At 33.7% G+C, this 18,821-nt stretch overlaps 2 protein-coding genes across 4 annotated transcripts in view; both read right to left on the bottom strand.

The window, feature by feature from the left end:
- The window catches only part of LOC135846070 (zinc finger and BTB domain-containing protein 41-like), a 29,819-nt gene extending 13,426 nt beyond the window's left edge, over positions 1-16,393 (bottom strand). The window contains exon 1 of one of the 3 annotated variants that reach the window (XM_065365057.1): positions 15,798-16,393. In XM_065365057.1, coding sequence (XP_065221129.1) covers positions 15,798-15,851 — 54 coding nt within the window. In that variant the 5' untranslated portion in view covers positions 15,852-16,393. Of the gene's footprint in view, positions 1-5,156; positions 5,316-8,492; positions 8,749-15,797 lie in introns of those variants that run through there. The other 2 variants (XM_065365056.1, XM_065365058.1) reach the window with 2 other exon arrangements.
- The window catches only part of LOC135846071 (zinc finger protein 184-like), a 107,142-nt gene that overhangs the window by 48,568 nt on the left and 39,753 nt on the right, over positions 1-18,821 (bottom strand). The gene's annotated exons all lie outside the window — the stretch shown is intronic.

Raw genomic sequence — 18,821 nt, 5'->3', positions numbered from 1 at the left:
TACAATTTAGCAGCCTTGGAAGCTTGAACGAACAATCTGCTAAGCGTAGAACAGAAGCATATCGTAGTATTACAACTTCTCTTATCCTGTAGTTTCTATGAGAGAAGTACCTACGAGTAACTACAGAATGAGGTCCTAAAAAATTGACGAAATTAACCTACGTAGTTACATAAGTAGGTAATTGGAGGTTCATGCAATACAAAGCCGGTTTATTTTTGGGCCATGTTTTTTCATCTCCCCCACCACACCCGGAAGACACCTCAAAATAGAATCGATTACGCAGTCGTTGAACTAAATAAATAATTACCTAGAGATCGTTAAATGAAAAACTTCGCAAAAAATTCCAATTTTCTTCCTATTGATTATGAATTGTTAAGTCGATCAAAATCATCGATTTTAGATTTGAAATGCCATAGGTAGGTAAGTGAGCCAAAGCAAACATGCCTAAAAAAATTATCCATTCGAGAAAAAAAAATCAATTTTCAATGAACCATAAATGATGAAAATCGAATTTACATGTTTCAAATTCGTCTACGAATAATATAAAAAAGTCATTTTTACAGTTTTTCAAATTTTGAAAAAAAAACAGATTTTTTAAAAAGAAATCACTACTTTTTTCAACCAAATTTTCAGAAAGCAATCCACTCGACCTCCCTCCCTCCCACACACACACACACTTACGAGTATAAAAAAAATTAACAAGTCAAATTTGTCACAGGAAAATTTTCAAAAAAAGAATTGAAATTGGAAGAAAATTTATATACTAGTACGTATTTTTTAATTTCAATAAAAATTATATTAAAAAACAATACAGATGAACGCATTACCATAAAATGTACATTATAAGACAGAGTGTCTAACAAAATTTCAAAACAAAAAAGTAGGACTTTAGCAGGACATTTTTTAAACACTTCAGATTTCATAAGAAAAGGTGGCCGGTGGGAGGGGGCGAGGCAAAATTTTACATCAAAATTTTTCGTTTTTCCAATGTCTTCAAGTCTTCAAACATCACATGATTTTTTTCAAGCAAGCCAATGTCGAAAGTACAACTTTATCATTTCAATTTTTGATTTTATTTTTATCTTTTCATCTTTGAGGTTCTTGCTAATGTAATGAAATTGGGCGAATAAGAAACTTTTTTCAACATAACAAATTATTAAAAAACATTCAAAAAATTTGAACGACATTTAGGAAAAAAATATACCAATTTTTAATCGAAATGAAACGGCGAGTTTTAAAGTAAAATAAGACAGTAAGAGATAAAATAACAATTTTGTCATTATTGAAAGGTTTATTTTGATATCTCCTTCAAGTCTGGAATATTTTAATTGTGCAAAAAAAAACAAACTGGCCCTGGCGAAGCGAGGGCAAAAGCTCACGAAAATCAGTATTTCGAGAGGTATATAAATTGAGTGATGAATTATTTATAGCACAGGAGAATTAGACATAAAATCAGCCAAAGGTTGGAAAAATTCTGATCAAAGGGGACTTTTTTCTAAAACGTGTAGAATACCACCCTAAACAACATACTAAAAGTCCCCATCGCTAGAAGGCGAGCTAACCCCAGGAGGGGGGTGGGACCACCCCCAAAATACGGTTTTTGCTATTTTCTCCCCCGCATTGCATTTTAACGAAAAATATGTAGCTAGATAAAATAATCTACGTCAAATTTCCGATCTAATGATGTATCAACTTTTCTTGTATGTTCAAGGGGGGTGGAACTACAACCATTCGAAGAAGGGGGGTTTCCTGAAAAATACATAAAGGCTATAGACGCCTAAGAGGGGTAAAATGGTCCCCGAAAGCGTTCGAGTTGATAATAGCATGAAAGATGGGTACCATTGAGAAACTTCCGCGTGAAAAATTTCAGATCAACACCCCCTCCCATTTTTGGGGAACCCCCCTTTTCTGAAATTTCAATAACACTTTTCTCAGCCCCATTTCAACCGATTTTGAAAATTTTTCAGTATGTTATGTATATCCTTAGTAGATATCCTCACACAAATTTTCAACCCCCTCCCCTCATATTTACCCCTCAAAATGGCGTTTTTTCATTTTTTAATGATTTTTAACAATAGTAAAAATTGAAGAGACCAAGTGCTCTGGAGAGAGCTAGATGAGGGTAGCAAAAAATCTGACGTCATATTCGTGCTCAGTGGTATCGAATCATAAGAAAACAATACCCTATTCATTAATACTTCGTTATTTTCCCCAAAATTACCATTTTACCCCAACCCTCCCTAAGACACGTTTTTACACCATTTTGAGGGGTAAATATGAGGGGAGGGGGTTGAAAATTTTTGTGAGGATATCTACTAAGGATATACATAACATACTGAAAAATTTTCAAAATCGGTTGAAATGGGGCTGAGAAAAGTGTTATTGAAATTTCAGAAAAAGGGGGTTCCCCAAAAATGGGAGGGGGTGTGGATCTGAAATTTTTCACGCGGAAGTTTCTCAATGGTACCCATCTTTCATGCTAATATCAACTCGAACGCTTTCGGGGACCATTTCACCCCTCTTAGGCGTCTATAGCCTTTATGTATTTTTCAGGAAACCCCCCCTTTTTCGAATGGTTGTAGTTCCACCCCCCTTGAAGGTACAAGAAAAGTTGATACATCATTAGATCGGAAATTTGACGTAGATTATTTTATCTAGCTACATATTTTTCGTTAAAATGCAATGCGGGGGAGAAAATGGCAAAAAACGTATTTTGGGGGTGGTCCCACCCCCCTCCTGGGGTTAGCTCGCCCTCTAGCGATGGGGACTTTTAGTATGTTGTTTAGGGTGGTATTCTACACGTTTTAGAAAAAAGTCTCCTTTGATCAGAATTTTTCCGACCTCAATGTCTAGTTCTCCTGGGCTATTATAAGAAGTTTATTATTTTGCTTCAAAATTTTGAAATTCAAATGATGGTTTTCTTTTGAAAAATTCAAAATTGAAAAAAAAAGCAAATGAGAAACAAAAAAAGTTTCTTCGTGCAGAGAAGAGTTCATTTTTCTGATTCAAATTTAGAACATTTCTTGAATTTGAACAATAAGTTTTTTTATTTGGAAAAAGAGTAAAAGCTCTCAAAAATGTGCAATTCAAGCTCTAAAAAAGTCGACAAATGAGCTATTTTCTACAAAAATGAAGATCGAGAAAGGGGAACGCATTTGAATTTTTTCATTTTTTTGTATAATGTATACTGATGCAAATAAATAAATTCGTTCGTTCGTTCGTTCTTTCGGTCCTTTTTAACAAAATTCACTACTTTTTCTCTACGCTCACTACCTGTTAGATGAACCTACTGTAGCATAATATGAAGGCAATTAGAAATTCGTTGATTTTTCAACTTTTCATGTACATACATAAATATCCAGAAATGCACAAAACAATTACATTTTGGGTTTGAGATTTTAAAAAAAATTACTGAAAAAAAAGTTATCAAACACTTAGATGATTATGAAGATGATTCGTGTATGTTTCAGAACTTTAAAAGTTTTTCAGTAGATTTTCAGTATTTAAATTTCAAAAAATCTTCACACACAGGGTAGCTCAATAAAATTCAGGTTGATGATTTTTGCTCGAAGTGCCTCAAAATCAAAAGCTTACCAAAAACATGATTATTTCATTCTGCAGATGAAAAATTTCATTGCTCTTAATTTTTATCCATTTTATTTAGTTACGATCGATCATTTTGCATTAAAATGAATAAAATTAGCTGAAATTGGTATTTAGTCCATCCAAGTTCAAGATTATGAGGTCTGATCATGATACTGACATTAATTTCAAAAAAATGGACAAAAAATATGATGTCAAAAAAATGTATTTTTTGAAAATCTGAAAACTTTGCTTTTTCGGATATTTGAATTGCTAATTCGGTTTTTTTACACAGTAATTCCCTCTGAATATCCTATTGCACTTTTTCATTGCTGTATTGTTGGATTTTTTGCCATTTTCAACATGTATTTACTCTTGCGTACTTATAGGCGGACGTTTGCGTACTAATAGGAAGGTACCTTCCTATTAGTACGCATTTGAGTTGCCCTCATTTTTGCGTTATTACAAAAAAGCAGCAATGGGAAATTCAAAAGTGAGTAAGCAGTTATGTACCCAAGACTTCAAAGTTCATGTGTACAAAATTTTGTAAATTTTTATGCACAACTCTGGGAGCTGGAGCGTCTCAAACCTTAACCGCGTACTAATAGGCAGGTTTACCTTACACTCTAGATTTATTTCCTCATACAGACTTTCAGTTTTTTTCTAAAAATCACGATTGTTTGAGATGAAAAATTTTTGAATTAGGTTAGTTGAGTACTTTGAGAGCAAATCAATCGACCAAGATCATGAAAAGTTCGGTAGCAAAAATACATAATAATCGCGATTTAAATAAAACATTTAGTTCAATTTAATCAAAATTTGTAATCTAATTTTTCATTTCGCAAATCAAACAGAGACTCGTACAATTTCAAAACAATGCACTCCAATCGCTACTTCCGTTTATTTCGGAAGCTCAGCGTTCATGCGTTGTCATGAATAATTCATTTTCATACATTGTAGTAACAAGATCAATGGACCATTGATATAAAAAATAACTCGCAAAATTATCGCAAACGGAAACATTTTTACTAAAAGTCTCTCACGACATCGACGTGACCAGCACAACGTAATTATCAACTATCAACACTACACCATCCTGCTCTACATTGAAAGTAGAAAACTAAACGTCCGAGACGACTACATTGTATGTATTTTATAACCCAAAATCAACTGAAAAGCAACAAGCCAAATGATCTCTCACAGATAAAAAAAAATAATATATGCATAAAATAGGCTACCTACTCGTATAAAATAATTCGACCACTTTTTTTCCCCTCACAATCAAATACACACCAATCTAGAAGTATAGGTGATTACATTGGTAACCGTAATAGGCTCCCTCGTAATTACCGCTCTTTGATGTATACCAAGCGGGGTACCTTTCTTCGAATGATAAATAATTTTAAAATAAATCCCATAGTTATTACGCAGGACGCATTTTAAAATCTTCAAATTTATTACGTATTTCAAACCCTCGAATTCAATTCATTATAATACTATGCATCTCAAGCAAAACACCTCGGTACAGAAACACATCAATTTTTAATAAAAAAAAATTCCAATAGTAAACTCACGTCTTTTCTCCTCATCGATCTGGTATACATATTTACTCTTCATCCACCACCACCACGACGACCGAACGAAAAAACGCGCGGGAAACTTTCGCAATTCGCACGTATAGACGAAACTCGTGCAACGGAAAAGATAAATTCCAGCCAAGGCTAGACTACGATTCAGTTTGCATTTACTTTACAACCCTTCATCATTCATACATAAAATAATGACGTAACACAGCGAGCTTTTTCAAGACCATTTGATGAATTAAGCGCATGCGAATTTGTTTAACTTCACCATAGCTAAACTCCCGGGCATTTCTCTTCCCGGTACTTTTCATCAAGGTATATGCTGCAAGAGACAGTACAGACGTGCTTATGTTTATCTAATTATAATCCTACACGGTTATTGCAAGGAGACTGCAATACTTGAATACATCAAAGAATTTCCGCCAGTGAAATGAGAAAACTCAATCAGCGTGGCTATACACTATTATAAGAAAAACAATTTTCCTTACGTACGTAACTAATCAGTTACTCGCAAATTTACATTTTCACAACACGATTAAGATTTTTCAGTTTTCTCGAGAGAAAGCAGGACATTTTTTGTAGCTAGGTTCTTTCAAGAGAACTTCCAATTAGCAGGTAGGTAATGTATTCATTTTTTTTCTTTTTTTTTGGAAAAAAATTCAACATGATCAAATACATAATTATGCACTATAAATAAATTAAAATGTAAGCACACAAATTTACATTTTTAGATTCAGAAATTTCTCAATGAAATTTCGTGGACTTTTTCAAACAATTCTCCGAGTTACGAAAAAAATTATTTATCACTAAACTTCAAAGAAAATAAATTTTAAAGATGAAATACTTACCTACATCTCATTGAACCTATTTTTCATATTTTATCTTTTCATCGAAGAATTTTCAAAATTAGTTGATTCAAAAAGTTTCGAGCAATATTAGCGAGCTTTCAAAAAACCTGCCTCCGGAAATTTGAAAAAAATAAATTAGAAATTCAAAATCAGCGACTGGAATTTGAAAAGCTCGACTTTGAACTTTCAAAATGAATGTTCAATTTTCATAATACGCAATACTAGTAGACAGCTGCGATAAAAAATTTAAAAAACCATAGGAAAGACTCATTTTTGTGTTCATTGAAACGAACTAATCTTTAAAATAGGATCACAGCACCCCCCCCCCCCCCCCACATTGATAGTGATTCGAAAGCGCTGAGTTCGAATATAGGGTCATTTTGTCGATCTGACCCCTTCGAGCTCTTGTCAGTGCCCTCAAACATAATCAACCTAGCAAAAAATAGCAAAATTACGTCTGATACGGTACAAGAGTTGAATTTTCGAAAAAAGCACATAAATTCTGATATTTCGTCGTCAACTTTCTCCACGAAGAACTGAGAGGAAATGAGAAAAACAAAAAGGATGGGAGATTTAATCTATGTACTTAATAACAAGGGCGTACGATTGTTTCATTTTATAAGCTCGTAGATGAGAAAGCGAAGGATTATTTCAACGTGAATCGGTGTTTGTTTCATTTCAAGAGAAAAACCATTTTCGAAAGCTTCTAGAAACGTAGCAAAAATTTTAAAAAAGTAACACACTCAATCGTAAGATGTTCAGACAAGATAACCACACACATAGACAGACAAATACACAGAGTGTCTGTCGAAGCTACCAGAAACTCCAACACCACTCCGGGATACCTATCGAGCTACAAGAATACGAAAAAAAATTCAATGAACACAATAGCACAGCATCCGACACCCTTCCGATTAAAATATAATAGATAGAAAACCTCGCTCATCAAGTAGGCATTCGAATCTTCATTCGTTTCAGAGAAATTGTCGATCTAATCGCTTCAAAAAAATATACGATTCTGAGAAAAAAATACGATAATCAAAAGTAAAATTAGATAAAAAGGATGCTGCAATCGAGATAAGAATATTCATATAACTGAAGAAGCTGAAAAGCAAATGACCTGTGGTTCTTCCCCAACATCACGACGAGTCACCCGCAGAGTTAAATAACAGAATGAATCAGAAGAGGTAAAAAAAAAACTCACGAGATGGTAATAAAAGCTTTTAGTGTAGGTATCTTATTTATCCCTACCGAGATCTTTTTATCACGCAATTGACAAGAAAAAACTTTACGGAGCGATTTATTTTACTTGATTGGGCAATTAATTTTAAGCACAATATTAAAAGATATAAAAGCTGTAAAAAATTACGATCGATGATTCGGTTTAAATTAATTATTTCAATTTTTCTTCTGACAATAATAAGTGGCGATGAAAGATAATTTTAAAGACCATTATTACAATTCTACAATCTTCCAGACTATGAGGGGAGGGGGGGGCTCAGAAAAAATATTTTCGTGCTTTTAGCTCCATATTGGCATCTTTCAGTCAACAATGATACAAGTTTCCAGATGGTACAAATTTTCAGCCAATTTTTCAATTTTTTTGAGCTCTTTTGCCCTCTAAAATTAATTTTAAAATTTTGAAAATAACGTCTATGCTTCTATTAGGTCAACATTTTTTTTTACAATACTTCTCAACATGTTCTCCAACTTCATACTAGATTACAGCAATTTTCGAGTGATGGTTACTTAAATGATTGAAAAAGGTGGAGTTTCGAAAACTTAATTTTCCACTTAAGGAATTTTTAAATTTGGTCAAAATTTTTTATACTGTTTTATTTGAATTTAATGAGTTAAATTACCCCTTCTCATTTTTTTACGATTATTTACCTAAATTTTGAACATGCCTTTTTTCTCATCCAAAAATTTGGTCAAAAAGTCTAATTTTGAAAATTTACTTTTTCCATTCATAAAAATCAATCCATAATAAACCTCGAAGTCTAATTCAGAGATTTGAACTTCCTCAACATAAATTTTTTAGCAAATTACTTACCTAGCTCAATTTTTCAAAATGCGATTTTTTAATATTTTTCATAAAAAATTTCAGATTTTGCCTTCAGGGTGGAAAAAGGGACACCTAAAATTCAACGAGATCGTCGCAAAAAAATGAAAAATAGGGTAATTTGACTCACTGAATGCAAATGGCGAAAAATGTTCACCGAGTGGGGAAATTCCAAGGGTACAAAATGCCATGTTCCCCACTCCCCTCCGCATTCCAAAGTTTGCCTAAAATTATCTATCATAATTACAAACAGGACACTGTAAAGGAATTGAAAAAATCGACTCCAGTCAATTCATCCATCTCGCACTGTTATGGCTTTATTTTTTATTTCATTTGGCATTGGATATTTTCTCAAGCCAGCGATTTTTGTGCGAATATACCGAATCAGCGGAAGTATAGCAGACTTCAATAACTCACCTTAACTGGGCTCTGGCTCTCCTCTCTTATCTCGGGTGAAAATGTATTTGAATAGGAATACGAATAGGTATACATTATACATTCCAAAGAAAATAGTAAGGTTTGCATAGGAGCATTCGTCTGCACACCAGACCAGGTATTTTTCAACTCAATAGTATAAGTACTTATGAAATACTTCGCGACACGACCGAAACCTATTACAGTCTGAGCACACAACGCCATCCGAACTGGTCCCTCGACAAAAATACAACTGAGCTGAAGATCTCGCTGTATCGCGAATCGCGATCTTGCCATCGTCGGGTCTACGCGAGCTCCGAGCCAACTCCGAGCTCCCAAATAAACCTACACATGAAAGCACACCACAAAGAGAGATGAGAGAATTGTAGGGAGTTAAAATAGTACAATGAAAACTGGTTTGCAGAGAGCGCGAACATAAAAACTTACACCAACCTAGGGTTACTATTTTTTATTTTTTTACTTCGAAATGCAACGCAATACATAGTAAGTATTGGTAACCTTGAATACTCGCGGGAGCATTTAATAACTCGACAGTCGACACGTTTGACGCTGGCTGCAATATGCTAAATATGTACCTACTTCCTGTATGAAGCATAATTTATCGAACGAGCACCAAAGATAGACAAAACAAAACCTAAATACTTTCACCGAAGTTAGGTGCCTCGTACCTGTCTGGGTAATCGAAGAAGGCAGTTTTTGAAAATTTCAGGAAAAATAATTTTTTTAAACACTAATTTAGGTAACAGCGAACCAATTCTAGGACAAAATCGCACAAATTCAATAATTAACGGGACAATGAGAACGTCTACTTTCAACGTAATGCATGAGCCCTGATTTACAAAACTGACAAGAGAACCTTTACAACTGGTTAACTTCATCGACCGAAATTTGACTCGTTGTAAGAGCATGTCACTCATACCTCAAAAACAGATTTCGAGCTGGCGAAATTGATTTTACAATTTTTGAAATCTCATTCGTGGAAAGAAATTTCAAATGTCCCAAAAAGATAACGTTATCTATTTCCTACTCTATTCCATCACCATCATTAGTCATTCAATTTTAACTACGGACAACCCGTTCTCAGGAAAAATGGTCCTGTTCCAAAAAGATGATACTTATTTGAGATTCTGCGTCGACCTAGGTTATTGCTATCGAAATTCGTTATCCAAGATCACTTTTATAGGGCTCTACAGAGCGGTTAAAATTGTTTATTTTTGGGTAAATTCGTATTTTGAAAATATTTTCTTTTCAAATATTTTGCATAAATTACGTCGAAACATCAAAAAATAAAGTTTCTGAAACTGGCGCCAATTTTTTGTCACTATTGCCAATTTTGTGAAAAAATTTAAAAAAAAAGGTCAAAAAATATCAAATTTTTACGTTTTGTTTTTTTTTGGAATCAGCAACAATGATCAAAAAATGACAACACTGTATTCCAAAATAATTCTCCTGGGGCAAGTTGAAATTGAACCAAGAATTTGAAAATAACGATGTACCTTCAAAAATGGAATTTTCTTGGCGAATTTCCACGATCTGGACAAAAACTATCCATGCGACCTGTTTGAATTGATTAAAATTTTCTGCTGAACTCGAAAATATTTACGTTGGCCCCATGGCCCCAATGCAAAATACTTTGGACCCCCTCCCCCCAAAATTGCTATGATTTTAGTATTTTCACCATCATAATGAAACATTTTCTTTCAATCAATCGAAATACATCAACATTTCTTCCAGAGCTCGAAAATAAACACGATTTTTACTTCAAAACTTCAACCTCAAAATTGAATTCATCCAACTCGAAGATTGGTATTTTTTGACGAATTTTAGGATTACAAAAAAAAACACAAAGTAGGTCAGTAAAAAACTAAAAATTTTGGAGGACTAAAATTTTGCTAAAAAAATTGTTTGATAGATACCCTACCATAACTTATGATTTCATGTGTTTTGATGCAATTTTTGACATGTTTCGACGATGTTTTGTGCTGTTTTCACCAAATTTAACTGAACTTTTCTGAAATTCTACGTTCTCTGTGGTTTTAAATGATTTTATACCAGCCTTTTAAAATAATTTTATGCCACTTTTTCAAGTCGATAGACATTTTATAAATTTTTGATTATTTTACAAAATTTTAATGCGGTTTACAATTTTTTTTATGCCATTACAACATGTCTTAACAAAGTCCTGTAATCATGGGAATTTTTTTTTTTGTTGAAAAAATCACTACTTTTTTACTATTTTTTCCAACCGAATTTTCATTAAGCTCTCCAATCGACCCCGCTCCCACTCCCATCCACACACTAAAAAATTAATGAAATCAAATTTTTCTGTTCCAAACAATTGAAAATAAATGCATATGTTACCGTTAATGTGTTTACTCCAGGTAATGTATGAAATAACTAGTTATTTCATAAATTAACGAAAAAGTACTTAATGCAAGTAAATTGTTCATAGTTCATCTAGATAATGTATGAAGAATCTAGTTATTCTATGAAATAACGAGGTGTGATCAGTTAAATCATGAAATGAACTGTTAAAAATTGAGGTTTCCCGTATGAAAAAAAACTAGTCATCACTACTAAGTACCACTAGTAACTGGTAGTAACCAGTGGTAACTACTCATCATTGAGTGGTGATTAGTGGTAACTACAAGAAACCAGTAGTGATGACTATTCACCACTAACAGGATGAGTTGTGATTAGTAGTTACCACTGGTTACTACTCATCAGAAGGATGCTGATCAGTAGTGATGACTTGTCAGACTAATGGTAACCACTAATCACATCTAAAAGTTTTACAGGTCAAAATTAAAAAATCAAATAATTATTAACAGGATGAAGTACGTGTGACTATTTTTATGGAAAGTGGAAATAGCAATTATTTTGCATAGAAATAATAGCTCAAACACTCATTTTGGCGTTTTTGCAATACCTGGTTAGCCATATTTAATTTAAATAACTTTAAATTTTGAATAGAGAAATTATTTTCCTTTTTTGGAACATTAAAACCTTTTATTCTTGGACACAATTTCAATACTCAGCACCCCAAAAGCAATTATTCACTTTATTCTTTGAAAATTATGAATTATTTCAATTTGGGACAATTACAAAAAATCAAAAATCAGGAAAGCTCCTTTGTTTTTTAGGTATAGATGGTGCAATATCCATTAAAATTTCATCTAGAAGTACGAACATACTAAAAACTTGATTATATATCCATAGTTTGTATTTTGTAAAATCATCATACTTACTTGGAATTTTCTAAGTCCAGAGTGCTGAAAAGTGCTGAAAAGTGCATATAAATCCTTAAAACACCTAATCTTTCAACTTCCCCAGTAGCCCAGTAGGGTAGATAGGTGACTACAAAGCGAGCGGTCCCAGGTTCGAGTCCCACCCCAGGTGTAAATTTTTTTTGGTTTTCAAAATTTTTGGGGGTTGAATTCTTTGACCTAGAAGGGTCTACTATAAGAAACAATGACTGTACTGCCGTAAAATATATGTTTTAATTGATTTTCAGTTCAAAATATGTACATCCTGCAGCAACTACAACTACCACTACCACTGGTTATTAGTGTAGTGGTAGTGGTGTCGAAAATACCACTGGTACTTTTTACCAGTGGTGATGACTGGTTTTTTTTCATACGGGTTGCTGGGCTCGATAGCAAATTTCACGTAGAATTTTTTGATGTGGCTGATAACTGCACCAGATTTTTAAATGAGAGTAAAAAAAGGAAATTTTTGGAATTTTTCCAAGTTTTTGTTCAGCATGGAAAGTATAGTGAAACATTTTTACAAATTGAGATGGAGAGGCTCGGGTTTGCGATACCAAAAATGTCACACTTTTTCAATTCAAGGCAACTGATGAAAAGGATGTGTCACGAGGAAAAGTTTTTTAGGGTTTTTTACAAAATCAAAAAAATGTCAATTTTTGAACATGTTTTTCCAATTATTTCACTTGGTACAATTCTTCCGGTTCATCCGGTGCACTTAATGACCATATCAAAAAATTCTACGTTGAATTTGCTATCAATCCCTGCAAACCTAAACACTCTACCTATCATGGTCACTCAACGGTGTAATGTTGAAAGTGAAGTTCAGAATGAAAAAAACTTTTTTTTTTGAGTGGCCAAAAATCTGACCCTGGGGCTTGGAGGTTATTCTGTGGCGGGACACTCTGTTCTAGCTTTGAATTAACATTCATTTCTTACTTTATCGCAGTTCATTCTATGCTTTCACACTTTAACGATACACCCCTCGTGTATGTATGAAATAACTAGGTAAAGTATAGAAAAAATTAAATTTCACACTTTCTCAGGTAATGTATGAAATAACTAGTTATTTCATACATTACCTGGAGTAAACACATTAACGGTAACACATACAAAAAATTTTTCAATTTCATTAATAATAATTTTTTTTATGTTAGTTGCCAGCAACTACTTTATTAAGTTGCACAGTACTTTCGTAGGTATCTCATACATAATTGCATTTTAATGCATTTTTATTACAGTGCGCACATATATCATCCCCTTTATGGCTCTTGTTGCAATATAAAAATAGCTATGGCTAACAATAGCTATGTCATCCTGTCAATCTCTCGAATAACAACTATTTTCTGACTATTTCCTAAACATTTCCATTCTTTCCCTTTCAGTAGAATCAAGTCTGTTTTATAGGCAATAAAATACCACTGTCTATGGTATAATTTTGATTTAGCCTTTTCCTTTCTCTTCTGCCTTTTCTTCTCTCTTTTCACCTCTGTCTTTTTCTTCTCCCTTTACCCTTTGAGATACATGTTCCTAACAATTCATGATTCAGGGTGAGAGGAAAGAATAGTCGTCTGTACTTGAGGAGTGAAGGGAATCTTCACTCAAATTTAATAAGAGAATTTGTCCGATGACAGTTCTTCAGATGAATTTGACAGTACAGTTAGTCAAGTAAAGCTCATCGAGTAACATCTTTGTAATAATATAGTTGTACAGTTGCTAACCTAACATCTCTCTTCCAATAATTTTTTACAAGTCGAATTTTTTCCAAGTTTCAATACTTAATATAAATGTTTCTTGGTGTTAATTTTCAATTTCCAATATTTTTATTTGGTAGGTATTTTTTCTTTGAAGATTTATAAATTCGGTATTTTATATCGTGTTAATAAATTTTGATATATTTAATTTTGAATTTCGTGTACTTGAATTTATGTGATTTTTAATTCAAGACATCTAATTGTGAATCAACTCAGTTTTTCTTTAATTTTATAATTATTATATCGCGAGTGCTAAGTAAATATCTGACAATATAAACTAAGGTAAATTTTTCATGGTTGTATGAGAATAATTGTAATAAAGAGCTTTTAATTATTATTGATTTAATCAAGAACATAACATCTAATGATTTGGTTTTTGGTTTTTTTTTTCACTACCTTTTTGAGTAAATTGACTACTTTCACTACCTGTTAGTAATATTAGAATTTTATTCGTTTTTTGTACTCATTCTAATATTATTTTCCCCATCTTTTCACAATGTTTTGTGTAGCTTTCATCAATTTTACAAAATTTTATCATCACTTTTCCATAATTTTTGTGAATTTAAAGCCTTTTTAAAAATTCTTATCTCATTATAACTCTTTTTTTCACGCAATAACCATGGTCAATTGAAGGGTCAAAAATTTCTGTTTCAAGATGAACGAAAAATCATTGCTATTTTCAAGCTCACAATCAGCACAAAATTTTCATCCATTTCGATACCTAGGTCACAAGTTTAGTTTTTGTCTAGATTGCGAAAATTTACGGAAAAAATCTCATTCATTAGTATGTTAGGTAAGCTAAAAATTTCAGTTTTGAGGCCAAGGTAGAAATTATCATTATTTTTGAATTCGTCGCTAAATTTTAATCCATTTTGATAGGTCGCAAGGACATCTAAATTGAAATCGTTGAAACGTTTTTTTTTCTGGGTGCAGTCACGAGTTCTTACAGCGCAACTTGACGTTACACCGCGCTCCATTGTGTAAAACCAATTTTCGAAACGAAGATGTTGTTGAACTCTTAATACTAAAATCTATTTATGTTGACGGTTTTTACACTGCTGTCTGGCTTAACTGCGAATTTCTCACTCGTAATTAATGAAAAAAAAATATTAAAATCGCCCAAAGATTAAGTACCTACACTTGAAGCACAATAAAGTTAATTTAATTGAGGATGGCACCCGATAGCATGAATGTACGTACTACATACATACATTTTGAAGTTGAAGAACCATCCGCTGTATATAAACCGGAAACCCCGTTCACTTTTTTTTCACCACCGAGTTGAGAAAATGAGGGTCCCTTCCCTTCCCTTCCCCATCTTGAAACCTGGGATTCAAAAAAAAATCACCATTTCTTTTTTTCGCAGTATAAATGAATATACCAACATCGAAATCCAGCACAAATTTACTGCCACCAACAAGGTCCTTATAATATTCTTGTTTTAACGTCGTTTTTCAACTCGACGAGTAAAATAGCCGGGTCAGATATTCTTTCGTAATTTAGACACGAGTTTTTCTGAAATATCCTGTGCCAGCATAAAATAGGAAAACACAAAAGATACGCCGACGATGAAATAAGAGAAGGTTACTCGAACTCGTTTTTGGGGCAGAACGAATTTTCAACGCATAAATGAACGGTATTTAAATTAAATCGTATTTTTTATTTCTTTTTCAAGAAGGCGCGATCGGTCCAAATTAACAAAAGAAAAAATACAGTTTTCATGTTTCGATCTTGACATAAGTACCTAGCACAAAATTTACAACCTGCTACGAAAATCCAACGCACATTTAGTCCACCCTAATATAAAATAGGATATGCTTCGCGACCACTTGTCACAGTCACACAGTCTGTTCTTAGAAGCGAACCGCGACACCAGACGTGAAGCAGATCATAAAAACAGCGTGAGAATTTCAACACGATGAAGTCGAAGGGAGAAATGACACAGACGCAGATCTAGAAACGACAACGTGCAACATTGCACATAAACTGCATCTTTTTTGAGGACATACGACGACGAAAGTGAAACCATAGTCGACAGAAAGTCGGAGCCAGGTAAATACTTATACAACACTATAGGTACTACTTTTAAGTATAGTTTGGTGGAGCTGGATAAAAATTAAAGAAACAAGCACTTATGCAGCACCTCGTAAAGATTAAACGATGCACTCTGCACACCAAACCCCATCGCGATTCGGCCAATTCCTATCATCCCAAGTAGGTACCTACTAACCTACCGTAGTATTGCTAATAAAAAAATTACAAATTACCTGAAAACTGGAACCATAAACTGGTCCTAAATTAATTCTACGTTCGAACAGCATCGAAGTAGGTACAGGTAGCGTAATAAAAGTCAACGATCACGATAGTATCAGTGCATACAATGAACAGTAACCGGCCGGTAAAAAATGCACGATTCGAATGATGCAATGATGGATAGACAACTGATACGATTTTTCAATTTTTATCGTCGTTTTGCGGCATCATGCGCGAGTAAATTTTTCGCTGATGTAAACATTACGATTACGCGTGAATTAAATCACATACTATCGTCGCGCGAGAAGCATAAGTACGTCGTAGAATGATGATGGTGACGATGGTATAGAGTACGTAGACGTATAATGTATGATTCATAACGAAAGATTTACAATACCCAGTTTCTCTGGTTTCTTCGCGAGTTACGAAGTACCTACGTTTACTTATACGTACGTATAATAAACACATCAGAGAACGAGCGAACACAGTGTTTTATGTTCACTTTGATACAGTACAAATAAACAGCACTTACATGTGGTACTGTGTGTTTTACATCAAAACGTGGTGGTACATTGTAGAATAACAGATGCAGAACGCGAGAACCTACGACGACGACGACGATGATATCGCGATGTGAATTTTCGCGATCGCAACAAACGCCTGTCGCCTACACATGAATTCCATTAGCTGAAAAAAATAATGCAAGATTTTTTTCTCTGACTCTGCTGACTGCATTCCGTATTCGCAATTTCGCATTCCATCGCAGACGGATACTTCACACGTGCAGTACACCGAGGCCTCAAGGATAATTCACCGACCCCCCCCCCTTCTCCTTTACCACTCCGTCGTCTCTTTCCGTTCGCTAATGTTAGGTACATCTACATAATTATTCGCACATGCATATTCGCCAAACAGCAATTCTTCGAATTTATACACAGAATGCACAGAGCCGTTGAGGAGGAGGAGGAGGAGGGGGGGGGGCAAAGGGGACAGTTTGCCCCGAACCCACGCTTTCTAGAGAGTTTGGCAAAAAAGACGCCTGTGATGAAAGAAAACCCTGTTTTTTTACTTCTCAACACACAAATTTTCGGATGTTTTTGCTCTCGCTTCGCTGGGGCTTGTTTTCTTTTGTTTTTCGAAATTTAAATTTCTAAAAAAAATATCGTCCAATTTTTAACAGGGTGTCCCGTTCACACATGTTCGGAAATGATTTACCATGACTTTTCCAGGTTTCCTGGACCAATTTCTTCAATTTTCCAGATCCTTGAAAAATGAATTACACATGCGATCGGATGGGAGGAGGGGAGGAGGTGTCAAAGTTTTTCGAATATCATGAGCGTCAAATATCGTTAATGGGTCTACAATTATTGACCCTTCTTTTTCTAAAATTTTTAAAAGATTCGGTTAAAAAAACATGAATTGTTAGCATTAATAATTCGCATTTTTCTGTTTTGAGTAAGGTTATTATTTTTGTAATTTTTCGGTTCAATATTATTCTATTTTCTAAAGTTTTGAAAGAGCATGTTAAATGGTCGAAGCGAAGCGAGGGCAAAAGCTTTGGAAAATTTACAATTCGAAATATAGAACGACTTCACAAAAAAATGGATTTAATATTTTTCAAATTTAATCAATCAAAAATATTTGTAAGTGACTTAAGTAGCCTAAAAAGCTCAAAAAAGTAACCAAAAAGGTGACAAAAGATGGGCAATACATTTTAATACAGAAATACATAAAATAAAAAAAAACACCAAAAAAACCAGAACTTTTCGTTTTTAATCAAAATTTAAAAATGAAACTCGATAGTAACTTGTTTGTAATTTCAGCAAAAAACAGGACATTTTGCCAACTACTGGCAAAACCGTCTTTTTCTCAATTTTTGCCGAAAAAGTTCAAGTACAAACTACAAATATTTCGCAACGTTTTGATTGCCAAAACAAACAATTTTTTTGGCAATTTTGGGCCAAAAATTGAGAATTTTCGCGATTTCTGGCAATAATTACGAGACTTTTGACAATTTCAGCAAAAGAAAAGGGGTTTTCAAGCACTTTTAGGCGAAAAAACGACGCATTAGAACTATTTTAGAAAAAGAGTGATAGTTTTCGGATGCAAAAAACAACACAATTTTTAGCAATTTTTCGCAAAAAAAAAAAAAAGAAAATTCTTGACAATTTAGGCTCAAAGCGAGACTTTTTGCTATTTTTGACAGAAAACGAGACTTTGACAAAAAAAATCTGTTTGAAGTAACCTTTCACAAAATTCCTTGGCTTTTGAGTAAAAAATGCTGTAAATTCCAAGATTCCCTGACTTTTCCAGGGTATCCAGGCTTGTGGACACCATGTGTTAAAGTTTTAAAGTGAAAAGATGAAATACAAATTTTCAACAGCTGATTCGCCCTCACTTTTGGGCTTGTTATTTTTCTTTTTTAAAATTAACATCCCAAAAAAGGCTTTCTCATTCTGAAATTCCGAAAGCCAAAAAATAAACTCCTTGTATAAAAAACCATAAACTTTCGTCCTTACTTACTTCGCTCGGGCCAATTTGTTTTTTGTTTTAAAATTTAAAAATTCACATTTGGCCCTCCAAAAATCTAAAACAGGAAACGAAAATTTTTTATACGTTATGAATAATACATACATCAATCTGCGAAAATTAGTACATATTTCATCCATATATCAGTTTTTGTTAATTAATTTAAAAATTTTAATCTATGTGTTCTAATGTATGTAATTACTGCAGACTGGGGCGTCTTTAAATAAATATTTTTTCAGTTCAGTTCAGTTCAGTCGTCAAATTTTCAGTCAAAAGTCGAACCCCCTTCCCTTCTCAATACCCATCTATGTAGTTTCGTCCCCCCCCCCGAATGGAGGCTAAATTATATTTGCCCTGAGCCCGCATTGGTTCTCGACAGCCTTGAGAATGCAATAGAGAGAAATATCCATAAGTAAATTTATGCGAATTTGTAAGTTGAATGTGACAAATCTTGGTCAGTGTAGAGTGTAGCTAAACAGTGAAGTATAGGTACATCAATCAATAATAAT

The sequence above is a fragment of the Planococcus citri genome, chromosome 4 (assembly GCF_950023065.1).
Source record: "Planococcus citri chromosome 4, ihPlaCitr1.1, whole genome shotgun sequence".
Classification (NCBI taxonomy): Eukaryota; Metazoa; Arthropoda; class Insecta; order Hemiptera; family Pseudococcidae; genus Planococcus; species Planococcus citri.
This window is presented reverse-complemented; position numbering and strand designations above follow the sequence as displayed.